This window comes from Leptinotarsa decemlineata, unplaced genomic scaffold (genome assembly GCF_025532065.1).
Source record: "Leptinotarsa decemlineata unplaced genomic scaffold, Ldec_3_MD MMD2_tig00004307_RagTag_RagTag, whole genome shotgun sequence".
Taxonomy (NCBI): Eukaryota; Metazoa; Arthropoda; class Insecta; order Coleoptera; family Chrysomelidae; genus Leptinotarsa; species Leptinotarsa decemlineata.
This window is the reverse complement of record NW_027412606.1, coordinates 7,194,563-7,214,212: the sequence shown is the minus strand read 5'-3', so window position 1 is coordinate 7,214,212 and position 19,650 is coordinate 7,194,563. Positions and strand designations below refer to the sequence as shown.

At 36.0% G+C, this 19,650-nt stretch overlaps 1 protein-coding gene across 1 annotated transcript; it reads right to left on the bottom strand.

Annotated features, from left to right (window-relative positions):
• Positions 1-6,670: 6,670 nt before the first annotated feature.
• LOC111511821 (9,11-endoperoxide prostaglandin H2 reductase) lies at positions 6,671-16,460 on the bottom strand. The gene is made up of 6 exons (XM_023167838.2): positions 16,304-16,460; positions 16,121-16,201; positions 15,960-16,067; positions 15,619-15,902; positions 8,784-8,954; positions 6,671-6,957 (listed from the first exon to the last, which is right to left on the bottom strand). The coding sequence occupies exons 1-6, from the start codon at positions 16,347-16,349 to the stop codon at positions 6,784-6,786; spliced, it is 864 nt and encodes a 287-aa protein (XP_023023606.2). The 5' UTR covers positions 16,350-16,460; the 3' UTR covers positions 6,671-6,783.
• Between the last annotated feature and the right edge of the window lie 3,190 nt (positions 16,461-19,650).

The following is a 19,650-nucleotide window of genomic DNA, read 5'->3' as shown; positions in this document are numbered from 1 at the left end:
ATGTCCAGACTTTTTTGCAGTCCTGATCAGATTATAATATTGATCAGATGTAAAAATGGATACAGCCTTCCGAGCCTTGGTAATATTAAAAATATTCAATGGTTGAGTGTACGGCGTCCCCTTCATTTTGTGAATGGCCGGGTATAAAGAACTTATGAGTAATACTATTGATATTTCTCAATGTTTTCAGAACATTTTCAGAACTGATTTTTCTTTGGACCGCAACAGTTATCATTGTAAAAGATAACGTGATAAGATGATAATATGATTCCTAAATGAAACTTCAAGTACAATCGAAAGTTCTCTAAAACAGTTCTAATGGGCCGATCCGTAATCTGTTTAAAAAAATCTGTTTTTCCGTTAATCAGCTGCCGCCCCCATACGAACAACAACTCTCAGAAGTTAAAAAACTTGTGCGAGCTAAGGACTAACGAGGTCTCACATTTTAACGTGTAATTCCTAACACGGGTATTTTTAAAATACGTCCTACAAACCCCAATAGGTTCATTTTTCTCAGTTCTAAAATAAAAAGCATGATTGGGAATCCTCTTGCTGTTACCTTCAATCTGCTCTAATATTCCTTCACAAACCATTGATAGAAATGATTTTCTCGATTTATCTAAATTTGAATTAGCTGATCCAACGTTCAATGTCTCACAACCTATAGATATGTTGCTCGGAGCTGATATATTTGCTCACATACTGAAAGGTTCTTCTCACGTCGTAAATACTGATAAACCAGTCGCCCTAGATACCATTTTCGGATGGATTATTATGGGAAAGCTCGGTGTATCTTCTTCCTCCCCAGTAATCTCAATTTCAACCTTTATAGACTCTTCCTTAGAAAACTCGGTTAAATCATTATGGGAACTGGAACAAGTTCCTGCTGCACCCTCTTTCACGAAAGAAGATATGGAGGCAGAGGAGCTCTATAAATCCTCGGTATCTCGTGATAGTTCTGGTCGCTTTTGCGTTGCTCTTCCATTTAAAATTGTAGAGCCAACTTTTCCTAACTCCAGAGATATTACGTTGAAGCGTTTTCCCTCACTTGAACGTAGACTACGCAATGACCCTAATACTTATTCCCAATATTCCGATTTTATGCGCGAATATCTATCTCTCAATCACATGGAACTCATTTCCGATATCACTCCTTCCCCTTCTCATTATTACATACCCCATCACTGCGTTCTGAAGCCTGAGAGCACTACCACCAAACTTCGAGTTGTCTTTGATGCTTCATCCCGTTGCTCTAATAACTTGTCCTTAAACGATACGTTATTAACTGGACCCAAGCTCCAGCCCGACATTTGTGTCCTTTTGTCACGATTCCGTACTCACGCTGTTTGCTTTACAGCCGATCTCAAGCACATGTTTTTGCAAATTCTGATGAAAGAATCCCAAAGAGATTTTCAAAGAATTTTGTGGAGATTTTCTCCTGATGAAAATATTAAAGATTACCGACTCAATTCCGTCATTTTTGGCGTTTCAAGTTCACCGTTCCTAGCCATTCGCACAATCCACGAAATTGCCAATCAATATCAATCTAAATATCCAAAGGCCTGTGAAGTTCTAAAAACGGATGTCTTTGTTGACGATATCGTCACTGGCAGCTCATCTGTCTCTGAAGCGTTGAATCTACAAGCTGATTTAATTCACATATTAGGTGAATCTGGGTTTGAAATTCGTAAGTGGGCCAGTAATTCACCACAGTTGCTTTCCCACTTAGCTCCAGAATTGTTGAAATTTGATGCTCTACACTTAGATCTGAAAAAAGATACAACATTAAAGATCTTAGGTCTGCAATGGAATCCCACGCTTGATTCCTTTTCATACCAAGTTGAACCCCTTGACAAACCTTGCTCAAAAAGAACGATTCTTTCAAACTTAGCCAGAGTTTATGACCCTTTAGGTTTCCTCACTCCTGTCACATTGTCTATAAAAGTTATTTTGCAAATCTTATGGGCTTCTGGTGTAGATTGGGACGATCCCCTTCCTGAATCCATCGTGGCACAGTGGAATCAATTTAAAGATGAACTTTCACAAATTTCTTCTATTCAAATACCTCGTAGAATACTACCCCAAAATTCATTGTCCCAAGAAATCATAGGTTTCTGCGATAGTTCTCAAAAGGCTTATTGTGCTGTGGTTTACCTTAGAACCTTCTCGAATGATACCTTTAAAACTCGACTCCTCATTGCTAAATCTAGGGTTGCTCCACTCAAGGTGATATCTATACCACGCTTAGAACTTTGCGCAGCCTTGCTTCTCTCCCAATTGCTGGATTTCACTTTAAAAACATATGGTGAAATATTTAAAATCTCCTCAATTAATGCTTACACTGACTCTATGGTTGTCCTTGCATGGTTACGTAGTTCTCCCCACAAATGGACAACTTTTGTCGCAAATAGAATTACCCAAATACAAGAAAAGGTTTCCCCTTCTCTCTGGGGGCACGTGTCTACAACGGAAAATCCTGCCGATCCCGGTTCCAGAGGATTGTCCCCCGTGGAACTGGTTACCAATTCCTTATGGTGGTCAGGGCCATCTTGGCTCTCACTTCCTCGCCACAAGTGGCCCGAAAGTTCAGTCCAACCTGGTGAATTATCTAATATATGTGAAGAACAACGAAAATCTGTTTTGATCTCAGTTGTAGACGAAAATGTCATTAACGGTTTAATATCACATTTTTCTTCGCTCACCAAGATTCAACGCATTATTTGCTATGTATTACGTTTCATTTACTTTCGAACAAAACAGACTCGATTTGCTGCAGACCTATCTGCCCTCAATTCATCTCATATCTCTTTTTTGGAAATGGAATTCGCTCTTCAGCTTCTAATAAAAGTCACTCAGCAACAAGCATTCTCCTCCGAATTAGCCTTAATCCACCGGAAAAGACCTTTACCGAAACCCTTTCGAAAACTCAGTCCCTTTATTGATGATAAAGGAATTCTAAGAGTAGGTGGGCGCCTAAAATATTCAGATATAACGCATGAACAGAAACACCCTATTCTTTTACCCAGTACTCATATTTTCACAACTTTAGTGATAAAGTATACGCACTCTAAGTACTGCCATCCCGGCCTTCAGACCTTGCATTTTATTTTGTCTCAACGCTACTGGATTATATCCCCACGTAAGACTATTCGAAGAATTATCTCAAAATGTTATAAATGCTTCCGTCTCAACCCGAAACCGGTTCAACAACCAATGGGTAATCTTCCTAAATGCCGAATATCCGAACTGAAACCCTTTTCTCATGTTGGAGTAGACTTCTGTGGCCCGTTTCGAACTACTTCTACTAGGATGCGTGGTGCAAAGGTAACTAAATCTTACATTTGCATTTTTTGTTGCATGTCAACAAAGGCTCTTCACTTAGAGCTTACCTCAGATCTTTCCTCTGATGCCTTCCTCGGAGCTTTACGACGTTTCGTATCTCGGCGAGGACTCTGTTCGGACATTTACTCAGATTGTGGAACAAATTTTAAGGGAGCTGCAAGGCAATTATTTGAAATCATGCAACAAGTTTCCGGCCAAAAAGGAATACGGTTTCATTTCAACCCTCCTTCCTCTCCCAATTTCGGTGGTCTATGGGAGGCTGGGGTGAAATCCTTTGAAACGCACCTCTTCAGAATTATTGGAGATCAGACTCTCACGTTTGAGGAGTTGTCTACGGTCGTCACGCAAGTGGAAGCCTTGTTGAACTCGAGACCCCTCTGCAGTCTTAGTTCTGATCCCAACGATGATTCAGTCCTCACTCCAGGGCATTTTTTAACATTAGCACCTCTCAATTCAGTACCAGAACCCAATCTTGGTAATATTCATTTGGGGCGTCTTTCAAGATGGCAAATGGTGCAACGTCTTCAGCAAGATTTTTGGGAGAGATGGCACAAGGAATATTTGCATACTCTTCTGCAACGTAGTAAATGGCTTGAGCCATCTACCCCAATAGAACTCGGTACAATAGTTCTCTTGAAAGAGGATCATAATCCTCCCATGAAATGGACTCGCGGTCGCATTACGCAATTGCACCCGGGTGCTGACGGTATTACGAGAGTAGTATCAGTAAGAAATTCTCAAGGGACAATCCTGAAAAGACCTGTGAGCAAGGTGTGTCCTTTACCAAAGTTTTAAACCCTTCTCAGCCAATTTTTATTTTTTTTGTTGGTAAATTTTTAATTTTGATTAAACTTTTCTCACTATATTTATGAATATATAATAATTTTTCTTTTCCTTTTTCACAAGTAGTCTATAAAAAACATTCATTTTTTGGTGGTCGGTATGTTACGTATTGTATACACAACTCACTAGTAGCAACCTCATCCGCTGTTATTAATATAATCCCTCGTGTTCCCCTAATCTCCAAGAGGTCGTAACGCCACTGTATTTTGGTGCCAATTCGACGAAACGCGAGGATTCCAAGCAAAAAGGGATCAGTACAATTCAAGAATCCGATCGGTAGAAACCAACCAGGAAAAACGTGCGTATGTGTGCCACAGCAATACCAAAAGGGTAAGTGGAATTCTTCCTCTTGAAGCGACTTGTACCTAAACAAATACAGTCCATTGCTCTTCTCGAACAAGGTAAGACCTCGTTAATCCTTAGCTCGCACAAGTTTCGACTTCTGAGGGTTGTCGTTCGTAGGGGTGCGACAGCTGGTTAACGGAAAAACAGATTTTAAACAGATTTTAAACAGATTTTTTAAATGAGCTCTCACCTCACGGTGTAACGAGTGGAAATGAGTAGAGACATTGGTAGTTGTATCAGTCTGCAAACGTACTGTTGTTTCTTCTGATTTTTCAAATGTTAAATCCAACAAAGCAAAGAGCATGAACACACGTTTTTGTGACTGTTTTATTTATATAATAGATCATAATATATCATCTGATACAGCTATAGGATGAAAACTCAAATGTAGGGTTCAAAAATTATATTGAATTCGAAATAAATTGAGAGTTTTCAACATGAAGACTTGTGATTATTGAAGATAAACTTCAATATATTCAAACGTTATAGAAACTGAGCTCTTTCATGCGTGTATTATGATACGCTCGAATTGGATAAGAAATAAAAATTGAATAAGTACAAACTAACAAGAGAAATGAATGCAACTGTATGAATAAATATTGAAATTATTCTAATGATGCCACTTTGTTTCCAAAAAGAATTCAATTCAGTTTCAGACTTTGAAATACTTTGATCATTAGGCTAGAAAAAGTTTAATTTTGTGAGAAACCATTCGATCCGGTCGAAAAATTAACCCGTTATGAAATAAAATACGTATATTTATGAATCATATGATTTTCCAATAAGAAGAACCTGAAGTGGTATAATGAACAAAATCTGCTGGAGTAACAACTTTTAATGTGCGATGAAAGAAGCCTGATTAACAAACATTCGTTGAAGAAGTTTGTTTATCATAAGAGAGTACGCCTTTTGAGTACCCACCCATTTATACGAGGGTTGCCTTTTATATTTGGGAATTAGAGAACAAAAACAAATATTAATCATAAAAAATCACTTTATTGTTTTTCAAAATATTCCCCATGAAGATCTATACACTTTTGCCTGCGTTTGAATCAATTGTCGAAGCACTTTTGCCACTCTGATTGAGGTATCTCGAAAACGTGCATTCTGACTGCAGCAACCGCTTCTTCAGGTGTCGAAAAACGTTGACCTCTCAGTTTGTTTTTACGTGCGGGAATAAAAAGAAGTCATTCTGTGCCAAGTCAGGACTATACGGCGGATGACTCATCAAATCGATGTTTTGGGTGCTCAAAAATGCAGTTGTTTGAGCCGATGTGTGCTCGCATTGTCGTGATGAAGAGTGATCCGTCTTCGGTGGTTGGTTTTCCTGATTTTTTGAAAGACAACTGGCAAACAAATGGTTTTGTACCACTCAGAATTGACTGTTCTGCGTTGTTCTAGTGGTACGGTTGCGACATGTCCATTTTTTTCGAAAAAAACAGTCGACCATTTGCTTGGAAGTGCTTCGTGCGCGAAAAACTTTTGTTGGATTTGGCTCTTCATGGAACACCCATACCTACAGTCGATTGCTGTTTACTTTCGGGCTCACACGCGTAAATCCACGATTCATCATCTGTCACGATGTCATAGACGTGTTTCGAAACACCGCGATCTTATTTTTGAGCATTTTCTCCGACCAATCGACACGATCCTTTTTTTGAGCGATTGACAAATTGTGTGGGATCCAACGCGAACAAATGTTTTTGACAGTCAAATGTTTATGTAATATTGAATGTATGCTGATCCCACTAATGCCTAAGGTTGTCTCAATCTCACGATGGGTCACATGACGATCTTGCAATGTCAGTTCGCGCACAGCATCAATGGTTTTCGAAACAACAAATGATTTTGTGAGTGAACTACGACCACGATTAAACTCACCATACCATCGATAAACACTGGTCCTTGATGGAGCTTCAGCGCCAAAAATAAATTGAGTTCATTCATGCACTGTTGCTCAAAAATGTCCAACTTTACGATAGAGCTGTCAGTTGCCATATTGCTACACTTGGATTGCCAAATCCCGAAACATAAAAGGCAACCTATCGTATTTAGATTTCAAGTTATGAAACGCCCAGATGGTCCTCTAGATACCTTCTGGTATTCTCACCTAAACGAAAATTCAAGTAATTCTGTAAAATTGATCGAAAACATTCATTTAATTCAAATGCATTGGTTTTAACAAAATATTCATTGAACAAAAATCGAACAAAAATTTTTAATTCAGTTGATTTTCTGGTAGTGTTAAATGATTTAGATAACACTGAGGCGTTCCCATATATCAGATGTTTGTTTCATGTTGTTCAAAGTATTCATATCTTCCTCTGGGATACTGAAGTCTAAATTCATATTATCCTCGATGTGGTTCTTGGAACTTGCCTTAGGAATAATGCCAAGGTTCTGCTGGAGCGCCCACTTCAGAAGAACCTTAAAATAATTGAAAATATTCAATGAATAATACTTTTCAAAATCACATGTACAAGATATAAAGGGTGTTTCAAATTCGATACCCACCATTGGGATCTCGGAAACTATGAGATATACGAAGATGGTTAAATTGGGAAAAAGTTCTGCATTTACCTGACTAACAACATTATGAGGAAGTTCTGAAATTCCGTGTATATCCGGAGATATCCGGAAAAAACAGAAATTTCGGAAGATGGTTTTTATTTTTTTCTGTCTTTATTTTTTGAAGGATTAGAAAATAAATTGCACTTTCACATTGCCACTTTTTCCCTGTTACATAATGGTGTTTTCAGATTTGCTATCCGATGTTTCGTCTTTCGACCAGCATCTTCAAATTTATTTTTTCTTGTGGGGCTACATTGGATTCTTTCTGTTTTTAATAGAACCAAATTTCACCTTATCAATGATGTATCATAAGTTATCATTCTTTCTCGAAAAATTGAAGATATTGAAAATATATTCTTATCATAATAGGCTTGACTTACATGTTCCTAAATTTGACTTTCAATTTGTTACACTCGATGACATTTTGATATTGTACAAGTCATTGAATTTTTGGCGAAAAATGGCTTTCACGAATGAAGAAAAAAGAAATATAATATAAATGTATTACAAATACGATATAAACAGTGTTAGTACATCGGAAATGTATTTCAACTTGTATCCCGAAAGACGACAACCACATCGAATTACGTTCAAGCCGAGGAAAAAATACGGAGACAGAATGGACCAGAAAACTGAAGAAAATTTGATAAATGAAGTATGTATGTGGTAAATTAGACATTGTGTCTTTTTCAATAAAAATTAATAATTTGCAGATAAACATGGATCCGGGAAAATTTACACGTCAAATTTCCTCCGAAATGAATATTTGTCATACAAGTGCTTGTAGACATCTCAAAAAAAGGCGATTAGAATTTTGTAATTGGCTAATAAAAAGACCTGATTTTCCTGTTTTCCTGGAAAATGTAATTTGGACAGATAAAAGTACTTTTACGAATTGTGGGATATTCAACCAAATTAAAGGACACATTTGGAACATGAACAACCCCAGGCAGTTCCAAAAAATTCGACCTCAAGTGCGATTTACTATTAACGTATGAGCAGGAATTTACAAAGATAGAATTTTGGGTCCTCATTTATTTGACGGAATTCTGAATGGAGAAACCTATTACCAGTTTTTGATGTCGATTTTCGAAGACTATTTGGATGATCTACCTTTGGCTAACTATAACAACATCTGGTTTCAACATGATGGTGCTCCACCGCACACTACCAGGCGACTATGTGCTTACCTGACTGAAAGGTTTGGTGATAAATGAATAGAAAATAATGGGCTGGTGAGGTGGCCAGCAAGGTCTCCAGACTTACAGTGCAGTGAATAATATTCGAAGAAGGGCACAGTTGTGTTATCATGAACAAGGCCAGCATTTTGAGTATTTGCTGTGATTTACTTTCGTCTTTACATTTCAGTAAATTATTGTTATTTGTTCAAAGTTCCATTTTTATATAGGATATACTCGGAATTTCAGAACTTTCTCAACGGAATATTGTTAGAAAGGTATATGCGCAACTTTTCCCCAATTTAACCATATCCGTATCTCTAACACTTTTCGAGATCCCAACGGTGAGGATCGAATTTGAAACACCCTGTATACCAAGGTGTTTCAAACCCAATTCCACCCGAAAGAAATAAGAAGAAATAGAAGAAAAACCCGGGTATATTTGAAACCACGCGTTATTCATTCTAGTATTTGAATATTTGAAAATGAAGGAGTATTTTCTACCTGAGCTGGAGTTTTCCCTAATTTCTCCGAGATTTTCTTAACCTCAGGATCATCCAATAATAAATCTCCGTGGCCCGTTCCTCCTAATGAACCCCATGCTTGAAGTAGCACACCAGACTGTTTGCACAAATTCAATAGTTCATCTGGGTGAGACTTGGGATGCCACTGGACCTGAAAACATAATAGAACATGTTTCAGTTGGTCATATCCTGACTGAACTGAAAGATGATATAGCAACTTCAGGCGTAGAATGAATCCAACAGAAGCAATTCTACTGCTCCGATAGTTCGAATGTAACATTCTCAATGTTAACAGCAGAGTCTACGTCTATCAAACTTCCAATGAATTAATATTACTGGAGTTTTTTCCCAACACCAAATCGTTATTTTTAACACCTCGACACGTGTTTCGATCACCAAGTGATCATCTTCAAAGAGGAGGAAGTTTTTAATCTTCCTCTTTGAAGATGATCACTTGGTGATCGAAACACGTGTCGAAGTGTTGAAAATAACGATTTGGTGTTGGGAAAAAACTCCAGTACTATTCATTACTACACTAAAGTTTCCAAACAGTGCATCATAAGTTCCAATGAATTGATGAATGTAGCCGTTACTACATGGTAGGATTCATCACGAAAAATGAGAGTTAAAATTTCCTATGTTTTTACACCAATTTGTATTTGAAACTAACGTTACTACAGTTTCGTTCTACAAGCACGAAATCGTTTGAAAATGTCCTCTTAGGACGAAGAAAACTGAATCTTGGAGTAAGGATTCAAGATGAAAGAAAGCTGAATTGAAGCTCTGACAGCACCGAAAGATTTATTTATTCATTCATTTATTCATTTGTACCCAAACAGGCCAAAGGTCCAATTACATGGATAATGAATATAAATAATCTTCACATTTCAATAATTATAATCATAAAGGTCAATTGTGTACCTAGTCGAAAATTTTGAGATTGAATAGCAATGAACTATTCAGTGTGTTTTCATTCTCATTGATCTCAATTTCAAGATTTGAACAGATTTTTTGCCTGTGAGGAAACCGTACTAATAAAGTTTTTCTATAGTTGAAATGAAGTGATTTGGCGGCACATTATGAAACCAAATGATTTGACACCGTCTTACAATTTTTTTTCAAAATTGTCGTCTTTGTCCGAAATTAGAAGTGTGTCATCTGCATACATAACGAACGTATTCTCATCAACCGCGGCCCCAACATCATTACAGTATCATATAAATAATAGCGGTCCCAACACTGATTCTTGAAGTACTCCTATGGTCAAAACTTGAGTATTTTAAATATATTTAAAATGACTATTTTCAGATCTATGAATAACCGAAACAAATTGACTCCTGTATTACAAAATATTCCAGCACGGCATTCATCAGTCTCGATGTACTCCAAGATTTTTGAGTAAAAAACTGTCACAGCAGTAATAGTGGACATATTAATTGGATCGAAAACCATGTTGAATCGGGGAGATATTGTTATGCCTCTCAATGAAATGTAGTAAACGATGTAGGCATACATATTCAAATATTTTTGAGAAACTAGATGGAACAGTGATGGACCTATAGTTCTCTGAAAGATATGGATCCGATTCTTTATGAACGGGTACAACTTTTCCGGCTTTAATTTTTTGAGATACACTACTGTACTGAAGGACAGATTGACTAAGTAAGTCAAAGGATAAATAATGTATTGCAAACTTTTTCTGATCAAGAACATTGGGATTTCATCGGGTCCAGAAGAACTTTTATTCTTAAGTTTATTCGTTAGGAGAGATAACAGTTCATTATCTATAGAAGGCTCAAGAAATATAGAGTTATAAACTTTAGTAAGATGATTGATGGCGGGTTGACTGTCCATGGTCATCTTTCACTGCCTGAACCACTGTGCATGCTGTTTTCGACGAGTGCATTGGCTTGGGATGGGGGGTTGAGCAAACCGGCCATCAGATGCCTGTTTTCACGTAGCCCCGCTGGATACGGGAATGACAGAATCACTTGTGGTTCTGTTATTCCCTAACTAAATGGCATCCCAGCGAAGGCGAAATCAGGGAAAAAGTTCTCCAAAAACAAGCAAAACAAATTGAAAATTTTGGAAGGAAGCAAAGACCGACCTTTAACGTTAATGAACACGTTATTGTAAAAGATTATCGTTCAACAAAGTTATGGATACCTGCGATCATAAAAAATTATAGGCAAATGTACTTATATAGTTTCTGTACCTGCTATTAATCGTATATGGAAACGTCATACTTATCAGATCTTCAAATTAAATGTTAAATGTCGTTTACCTATCGCTGAAAATGAGAGTGCAGAACAAAAGGGAGAAAAATCTGAAACCGTTGAACTAAACTGCTCGAGTTCATCTGAAGAATTTCAAGGAAACAGTTCTGTCTCGATTCCGAAAACATTCGACCATGGAGGTGAATCTTTTACAAATACGGAGAGACCAAAAAGTAATGTGAAGCCTCCGGAAAGATTAACTTATAGGTAATTAGGTTCATTACCGAATAAATTTGTTGTTGATTATGATTTTGAATTATCTAAAATATTCTTTATTTAGAAAGGAAGAGTGTAGTGTATTTCGTTTCCGAAATATCTACTTCCCTGACTGTAGGTACTACACATCGCTTTGTTTTTATGTACTTCTTATGAAGGGTTTTATAATGTCCGTTGGTTTCTTGTATTTTAAAAGCACATTATTTTTCAGTTGTTGTTCACATTATTTTCGTAATATATATAATATTATCGATTGGGGAAAGTATTTTATTTGTTACATAGTAACACCAATCCCCAGAAATAACACTAAGGTATGTGTATCCGTGCCGAAAGGATGAATGATACTGAGCCTATCAGCTGTCTCTACGGAACCTTCGAGATACCGGGCGCCCTCTCGTCGTAGCATCGCCTTGTAACGACAATGCGGGGCTCTGTCGTGATTGACCATCTTTCCCTAGCTACTCGTGGGACTTTTATGGACAAAGTAAACTTAAAAATTCTTTCTGATGCCGAGTCTCCAGAGGAGATGGATGTCGAGCTTACGACTTCAACTGACCTCCCTGTAAATTTAGTTCAGGAGCGAGAGCTTATCAACTCCTCAACTCCTGATCCAACAACTGAACCTTTAAAAAAAGGTTTGGTGGTGCAGCCAGGAAACGACTGAGTCGTCTCCTCAAGAGCGGGGTACCTTATAAAACCGCCTTACAATAAATTCTTGAGCGGCGTACGCAGAATCTGTCTCATGTGGGGGAACAAACCCCCTATGAGCAGGTTAACAAATGTTTGCTCTTAAGTGATGATTCACCAAAACCAGAGGCAAATAAGCCCTGCACGGCTGAATCTTAGGCATCGTCAGGTGTAGCTGACCCTCATATGGGAAGGTTGTCGTGGGTATCAAGGTGTGAATCTTTCAACTTGACTATCCGACTACCTCATTAACAGAGCATATACTTTGTGCCTGCCCCGCTGGGGACCAAATCAGGTCTTTAGAGTTCGGCAGAGCCATACTCTTACCATCTGACCTGAAAGACCACTCACCATACAAACTAATCGGCTTCGTTAAGAAGCTGGGTTTATTTGGCCGGATGTGAATAGGTGTGAGCCACAATAAACCCTTGCGGGTTGCGGTGGAGGGTCGAATAAACCCACTCCCTTTGGACCTAACCTAACCTAAGATGATTGATGTGATTATTGGATGAGTTATTATTTTTAATCTCCCCAATTATCTTCATAGGGGTACTGATGAAATAATCATTGAGAAGGCAGGATATTCTTTGAGGATCATTCACAATCTCACTTTCATCTACTAAGAAAATATTTTTCATAGTTGTAGAAGAGTGTGTTTGTTATACTATTTATCACCCGCCAAGCAATTTTTTTGGGATTATCGGAAGACATTATTTTATTCTGATAATACAAGCGTTTTGTATCAGATATGAGTTAAGAATGTTTCCTTTTTGCCATTAATTATTTTCCAATAAATTCTAGACATTTCTTCAGCGAAAAAAATTGATAGAAATAAAAGATATATAAATGGTAGAACTTCACGAAGGTTTCATTGATAGAGAGTTTCTCTAAAACAATCTGCCAAGTTTCATCTTGTAGAGCTGACAAAAAATCTGTTTGTTTATTTGAATTGAACGACGTTTTGAAACTACTTTTTTGAGATTGAGCTGGTTTTTCAATCAGGTTAGTTTCAAGGAGTATAATTCTATGATCTGAGACATAATTATCTGAAACACATATATACATATGGAATATTAGTGAAAATGTGGTCAATGATACTGAAGGAGTTATCACCTAATCGGGTAGGCCACTCCATCTTCGAACTGAGTCCAAAACTAGATAACAAATTTATGAAGTTGATAAAAAGATGAGATGAGAAAAGAATCGTGCGAGTTTACCTCGTTAGACTTTTTCTTGTGGGGTTTTCTTAATAGTCCGGTCATTAAACAATATTGAATCGACGAAAATTGCGACATTGCTAACTTTTGGTGAGGACCTTCATTTTACTATAAAAAATGAAAATCTGAAAGTCTCAATCTGTTCCATGAGCGCTTCAAAAGTAATTCGGGGTCAATGGTCAAAATTTCAGGTTTTTTGAGTTTTTATCGAAAACCATGAGTTTTATCAAAAAAATACTTCAGACCAAAGTTGTAGATCTAAAAATTCTCTACGTAAATGGTATCCATCATTTTTTTTTGGAAGTATCATCATTCCTGAGATATCGCAATTGTAAAAGTCACGTTCTATGTAATATACACACATTAGCTACGTATATACACATTCAGGTACTTGAGCAAGTAAAAATGTCTGTTTGTATATCTTTTATGTATATACTATATTCAGAAAATATACATTCGAAGGACCGTCAGTCCCTTCGAAAATCACCTCTACTCGTATGGCCTTGAATACAACATCTGGCTACCTATTCTATTGTCCATGTGGCGTCGTTCATGTGCCTGCTTCTTTCAGTGTTAAACGTTCTGTTCCAATGAATATACGTATTTATTACAAGCGTCTACTATAAGAGTTTTTAGTGATTAATATTTGAAACGAAAAGGCGCAATTTTGCTCCAAAAAAAGTAGATTGCATTGATTAGTACAGATATTCAACCTTTGTCAAAAATACCTGAAACAAGAAGCAAGTACAACTTTCTTGTCTTCCTCCAACATCGGCATCTGCTATTCGACACTGGTATCGGGTATATGATCAAGTTCAGACATGGCAAGGAAATCAACTTAACCCTGAAGACTGGGGTGGGAAATTAATAAATAATACTCTGGAACCAATTTAAACTTTGCTCCCCCCTGCTTCTGAAAAACTCCTTAACACAATTTTTGCAATTGCAAGAAAGGTTATAGTGCCAAATGCGGCTGTAGAAAAGTAGGGTTACAGTGTTCACCTGCGTGTACCAATTGCCAAGGTCACTCGTGTTCAAATTTTCAGTTGAGTACAACAGAGGATGAATCGTGTGATGCTGATGAAGAGACAACTGATACATCATTATTTGAACAATTTATGAACATCCGGCAAGAAGACAAAGAGGAAGAAGACGACGAAGAAATCGCACAAGACATGATTGTTGAAGTTAACTATGACGAGTATGAATCAGATCAAAGTATCAAAAGAAATCAAACTGACAATTACACTCCATAAACATTGTCAACCCGAATAATATTCCTACAGTTAAATAAGTATTGTGACTAAAAATTACGTAGTAATGATTCGTGGAATAGGCCTACTGTGGAAACCGGGTTAAAAAAAACGCGCCGAGTACACTACCTAACAGGTGGTGTGCAAACGTGTGCATATTACATGGAACGTGACTTTTACAATTGCGATATCTCAGGAACGGTGATACTTTCAGTAAAAATTATGAAGACCATTTTTGTAGAGAATTTTGAGATCTACCACTTCAGTCACAAGTATTTTTTTGATAAAACTTACGGTTTTTGAAAAAACTGGATAAACCTCAAATTTTGACCTTTGAGTCCAAATAACTTTTGAAGCGCTCACGGGACAGATTGGGACTTTCAAATTTTTATTTTTTATGGTAGAATAAAGGTCTTCACCAAAATTTAGCTCTATCGCAATTTTTGTTATTTCATGAGCCAGAGTCATGGAAAATTCGACGTTTCGGATGCGCTCCACCAGAGGAGCCTTGGCCAAAATTTGAATGATGATATATCCCACACCTAATGGCATCAATAGTTCTTTCAAACGAATGGAAAATTTTCATGATGTTTCACACACACTTTGGTTTATTTAAATTCAAAGATAGGAAGCGTTATATTTTCGTTCTGGAAATCAAGTGAATAATATGGAAAATATTTTTTTATCTTCCATATCATATAATTTGGGGCAATTGATAAGCCAATTGTTGTTCTTGAACTTCTTGGGTTTTTGATAACAGTATAATAATCATTGTCAAAATAATATTGAATCTACGGTAAATATCACAAAAAAAATATTTAAAACCACTTTTTGATACTGATAAAGTATACGGAATGTATTATTGATAAAGTATACGTAATACCAATACATTTTTTCTGATTTTTTTTTATAAAAAGAGAAATTCTTCAAGTTAGTTTTTGTGATCATTTATGGAAAAATATTATGAAATTGTTGTTGGAAAACTACAAAAAAAATACAAAATAGGATATTGAATTCCGTTTTGTCAAACATGGCTTCATTACTGAAAACGAAACTTTTCCTGAAGGTTATATAAATGCCAATTTCGTATTCGAGCTATTTTACATATCTCATCCAAATGTTTTTATTTGCAAGTTATGTTCCAAATTTAAAATAGAAAAATGTACCTGGTTCACGGACGGTTTAACACCATGATCATTCTTCAACAGTTCTTCCAAATGACGAACATTATAATTTGAAACTCCAATATTTTTTGTCAGTCCATTTTTCTTAGCTTTAACTAGTTGTTGCCATTTTCCATCGCGAAGTTTTGAATTAAACTCAACTGTATTCTTTTTCCCAAGTACCCCTGGATGATGAATTAAATATAAGTCTACATATTCGCAATCCAATCTTTTCAAAGATTGTTCTAATGCGCTGTAAGCATTATCAGCATTATCTTCTAAGGGAGCTATAAAATTATAATAGAAAATTCATTTGTTGAAGTCGTTTAGAAATCAGGACTTACATAACTTTGTTGTAATGAAAATATCTTTCCTTGTCAGATTGTACTTTGGTAAAAGTTCTTTCAGGGCTTTTCCAATGTCCTCCTCGTTTCTATAAATAGCAGCGGTATCTACAATGAAAACATTCAAGACCTTTGCGAACGTAAGAAATTTTAATTATCACCTATAAGCCTATAACCAGCAGCCAAGGCGAAATCAAGGGTATTTCTTATCAACTCTGTGCCTTGCAATTGCCAGGTTCCAACTGAAATTTGAGAAAAATTGCTATTGATTAATTAGAAATGTATAAAAGTTTGATTTAGCAGAATCATGAAATCAATTTCAAATAATATTGTGGAACACTCACATCCAATCAAGGGAATTGAATCGCCAGAATTTAGATTGAAACTCATAACTGTATCGTAATTGACAAATACCAACTATTCACCAAGAGCTGGAAACCAAGTGAATACTGAATGTCACTCTGTGATTTTATGTGATAAATGATAAGAACCTTATCGCATTGAAACATGTTGATATGACTGTAGTATTAAAATGATATATGAGACACGTTTTGTCTCTTTGTCACAACTGCAAAGTCACATCATTTCACCATTATTGAAATAGAACAGAAATGAAAAAAGCTATATAATTGTTCCTGTACACAAGAGGACTGACTATACGAGTCCTAAAAATCTCAGACCAATTGCTCTCTCATTGGTTTTTTCGGACACTTTTCAATAAGCTTTTCAAAAAAACTGTTGTTTTTTGTTCATATTATTAGGATTTTTGTTAATTAAGATCATTTCGTGAAAAAGCCTTTTATACATATTTTTTTCTGAATGTTGAATATAACTCCCTCAACTCAATGGTTCACTATACCAATCTGTTTTTAATGAATTGTCATCTCTGCGAATTATTTTTGTATCTAAAAAAGGAATTGTATTATTATTTTTTGGGAAAGAAAGTTTTTGGCTTTCTACTACTCCATCTTGATACAAAAAAAGAAGGATGAGGGAGTCTTCCAAAGAAAGGAAGGAAGTAACTCTATACATGGATGTGTAGATCATGCAAAGAAGTAACTTTCAGATACAAACTGAAAGAAAGTCCTCCTGAAACAGCTACTTTCATGTAAACATTGAATTATACGAAAGAAAAAATTCTTTCGAAACAAATACTTCTATATGAACACTGAATTATACAGAAGATACTTTTCTCTACTCAGTTTGTATTTCAAACATTCGTTGTGAAATAAAAATCAGATATCATTCACATGAGTTCTACTTCAAATGAATGGTAACAAATTGCACTTACATAGAACACTGCCATCCTCACTGGTATACACCGATGTTTCGCCTTAAGATACTTGCCCTAAGGCTCTTCAGTACCAAATTGGATAACATTATAGAAAATGAATGAAGTGTGTGTATTTTGGCAAAAACTTCAAAAGTCTTGCCATCTTAAAATTGCTTTATTTTACTTATGCCAGATCTAAGTTAGAGTTAGGCTCTGTGTTATGGAATCCAGTTTACGACTACCAAAAACATCAGTTGAGAGCGTGCAAAGGAAGTTCCTAAAATACTTATATCTAAAAGTTAATGGTCGATATCCCACGAGGGGCATCGATCATAATATATTGTTGACACGATTTGATATAACTTCTTTGGAAAATAGGAGAGTTATCCTTGGTATAAAATTCCTGCATAAATTACAAAACAATAATATTGACAGTACGGTTCTTTTACCCCAGATCAATTTCTTAGTACCGAGAAGTGAAGGTCGACACAATCTGAAAATTTATTGCGAAGCATCACGCACAAATATTATGCTACGATCACCATTGCATTTTATGTGAAGTAGCTTCAATAAAATCAGTGAACACTGCGATAATCATTTCGACTTTCTAAACGCCTTGATATCTTGTATCCACAATCACTTTCAATAATACTATAAATAACTTTTGTGTCAGTACTGTTGAATTGCATGATTTGTAATTTTTTGTATTATATACTCAATTTTTCATTCCTCTTTCGAAATTCTACTTATACGAATATTTCACTTTGTTTTGACATTAACTTTTATACATTTCTATATTCCATTATTTTCAATATTTTATTCCATATATACTCTGTAATAATAGCATTTCCTGTAACTGGGCACTCCTGTTGGAAATAAATCGCTTTTTTTGATTTTTAGATGTTCGGAGTCAGAAATCGGCATTCCCGAACAATTCTCTGTCAAAGGTCTTTTAGATTTGTAGAATTCATTCAAACAGTAGCTAACGTTTTGAAATGGACGATATTGTTAGTTTTTTCTGCACTGGTAGTTTTTGTTGAATCTAGTTGTCGCAGAACAAAAAGTAGATAGTTGGCCACTGCCACTTCTTCACGAATTATTATTCAGTCATTCTTGTTGACTGTGTTCCAACATGGTTCATTCTACTGGAGAAAGAATAGAAATTGTTGCAACCTATTATCGAAATAATGAATGTGCTAAAGCTGCTGCAAAATTTTATAATACGAATCATCCAGACCACAACGTGAGCCATCAATACGTCAAACAGTTAATGGATAAGTTTCAAATTCCACTTTTGTTCACAACAGAAAACATGAAGTATCCTGTCCTGTCAAAAATGACGCAGTTGAAGTTGCAGTTTAAGGACATGTACAAATAAATGGATAATCGACAATCTATCAGACAAGTAGCTAGAGCGTCTAGTGTATCAGCTACTAGTGATTTTCAGATTTTGAAAGCCTACAAATTTCATCCTTTGGAATTAAACGATGATCATCCTGATCGTCAACTTCAGTTGTGTGAGGTGTTCAGTGAGAAATTGACGAATAGGTAACCCAAACCTATTATACAATACATGTTTTTCAGACGAAAGTACTTTCATGTTGAATAGTGAAGTGAATAGATATAATTGTCGTTACTGGAGCGATGTGAATCCCCATTTGGTCATGGAAACACATTCACAAACTCCACAAAAAGTTGATGTCTGGGCCGGCACTCTTGGTAATCATAATGATGGACCGTTCTTCATTGAAGATAATCTCATTGGAGACACATACCTAAATCTATTACAAGAATGTTTAGATCCTATGATTACACATATTTTAGAAAATGATGACAATTTAGTAGAAAATGAAATAACATTCCAGCAGGATAATGCACTCCTACATTTTGATGTTCAGATGAGACAGTTTTTGGACGAGCATATTCCAATGCGTTGATCACCTGACCTCCTTTCTGTGGGGACACCTGAAATTGAAAGTATACTCTACTAAGCCTACAAATCTAGAAGACCTACTCCTAATCACTCCTAAAAAATATAACCCCTTCAATTGAAATGTATTATTATCTTTCAGTTCTACATATAGTGAATTGTAATTTGGGGTCATAACTGTTTACCTTTTCGAATATTTCTTGTGATTTGTCTTTCGGGACAACACAAATGACATCATCAACATTTTTTTAAAAAAATGGAACTTTGGGAAGGTACTTCATAAAAACTTATTGTGCAAGTATTGGTATACCTAAGATCTGTTCATAATAATTTCCTTCAAATGAAAAGTTACTTGAATTGAAAATAAATTCAGTTATTTCAAGATCCGTTTGAATTTGTTTCTTTCATCAGCGAAAAATGTATCCTTACAGGATATAATTTGATAAGTCTTGATGTGTGTGACATTTATATTTGCATCCATTATTTAT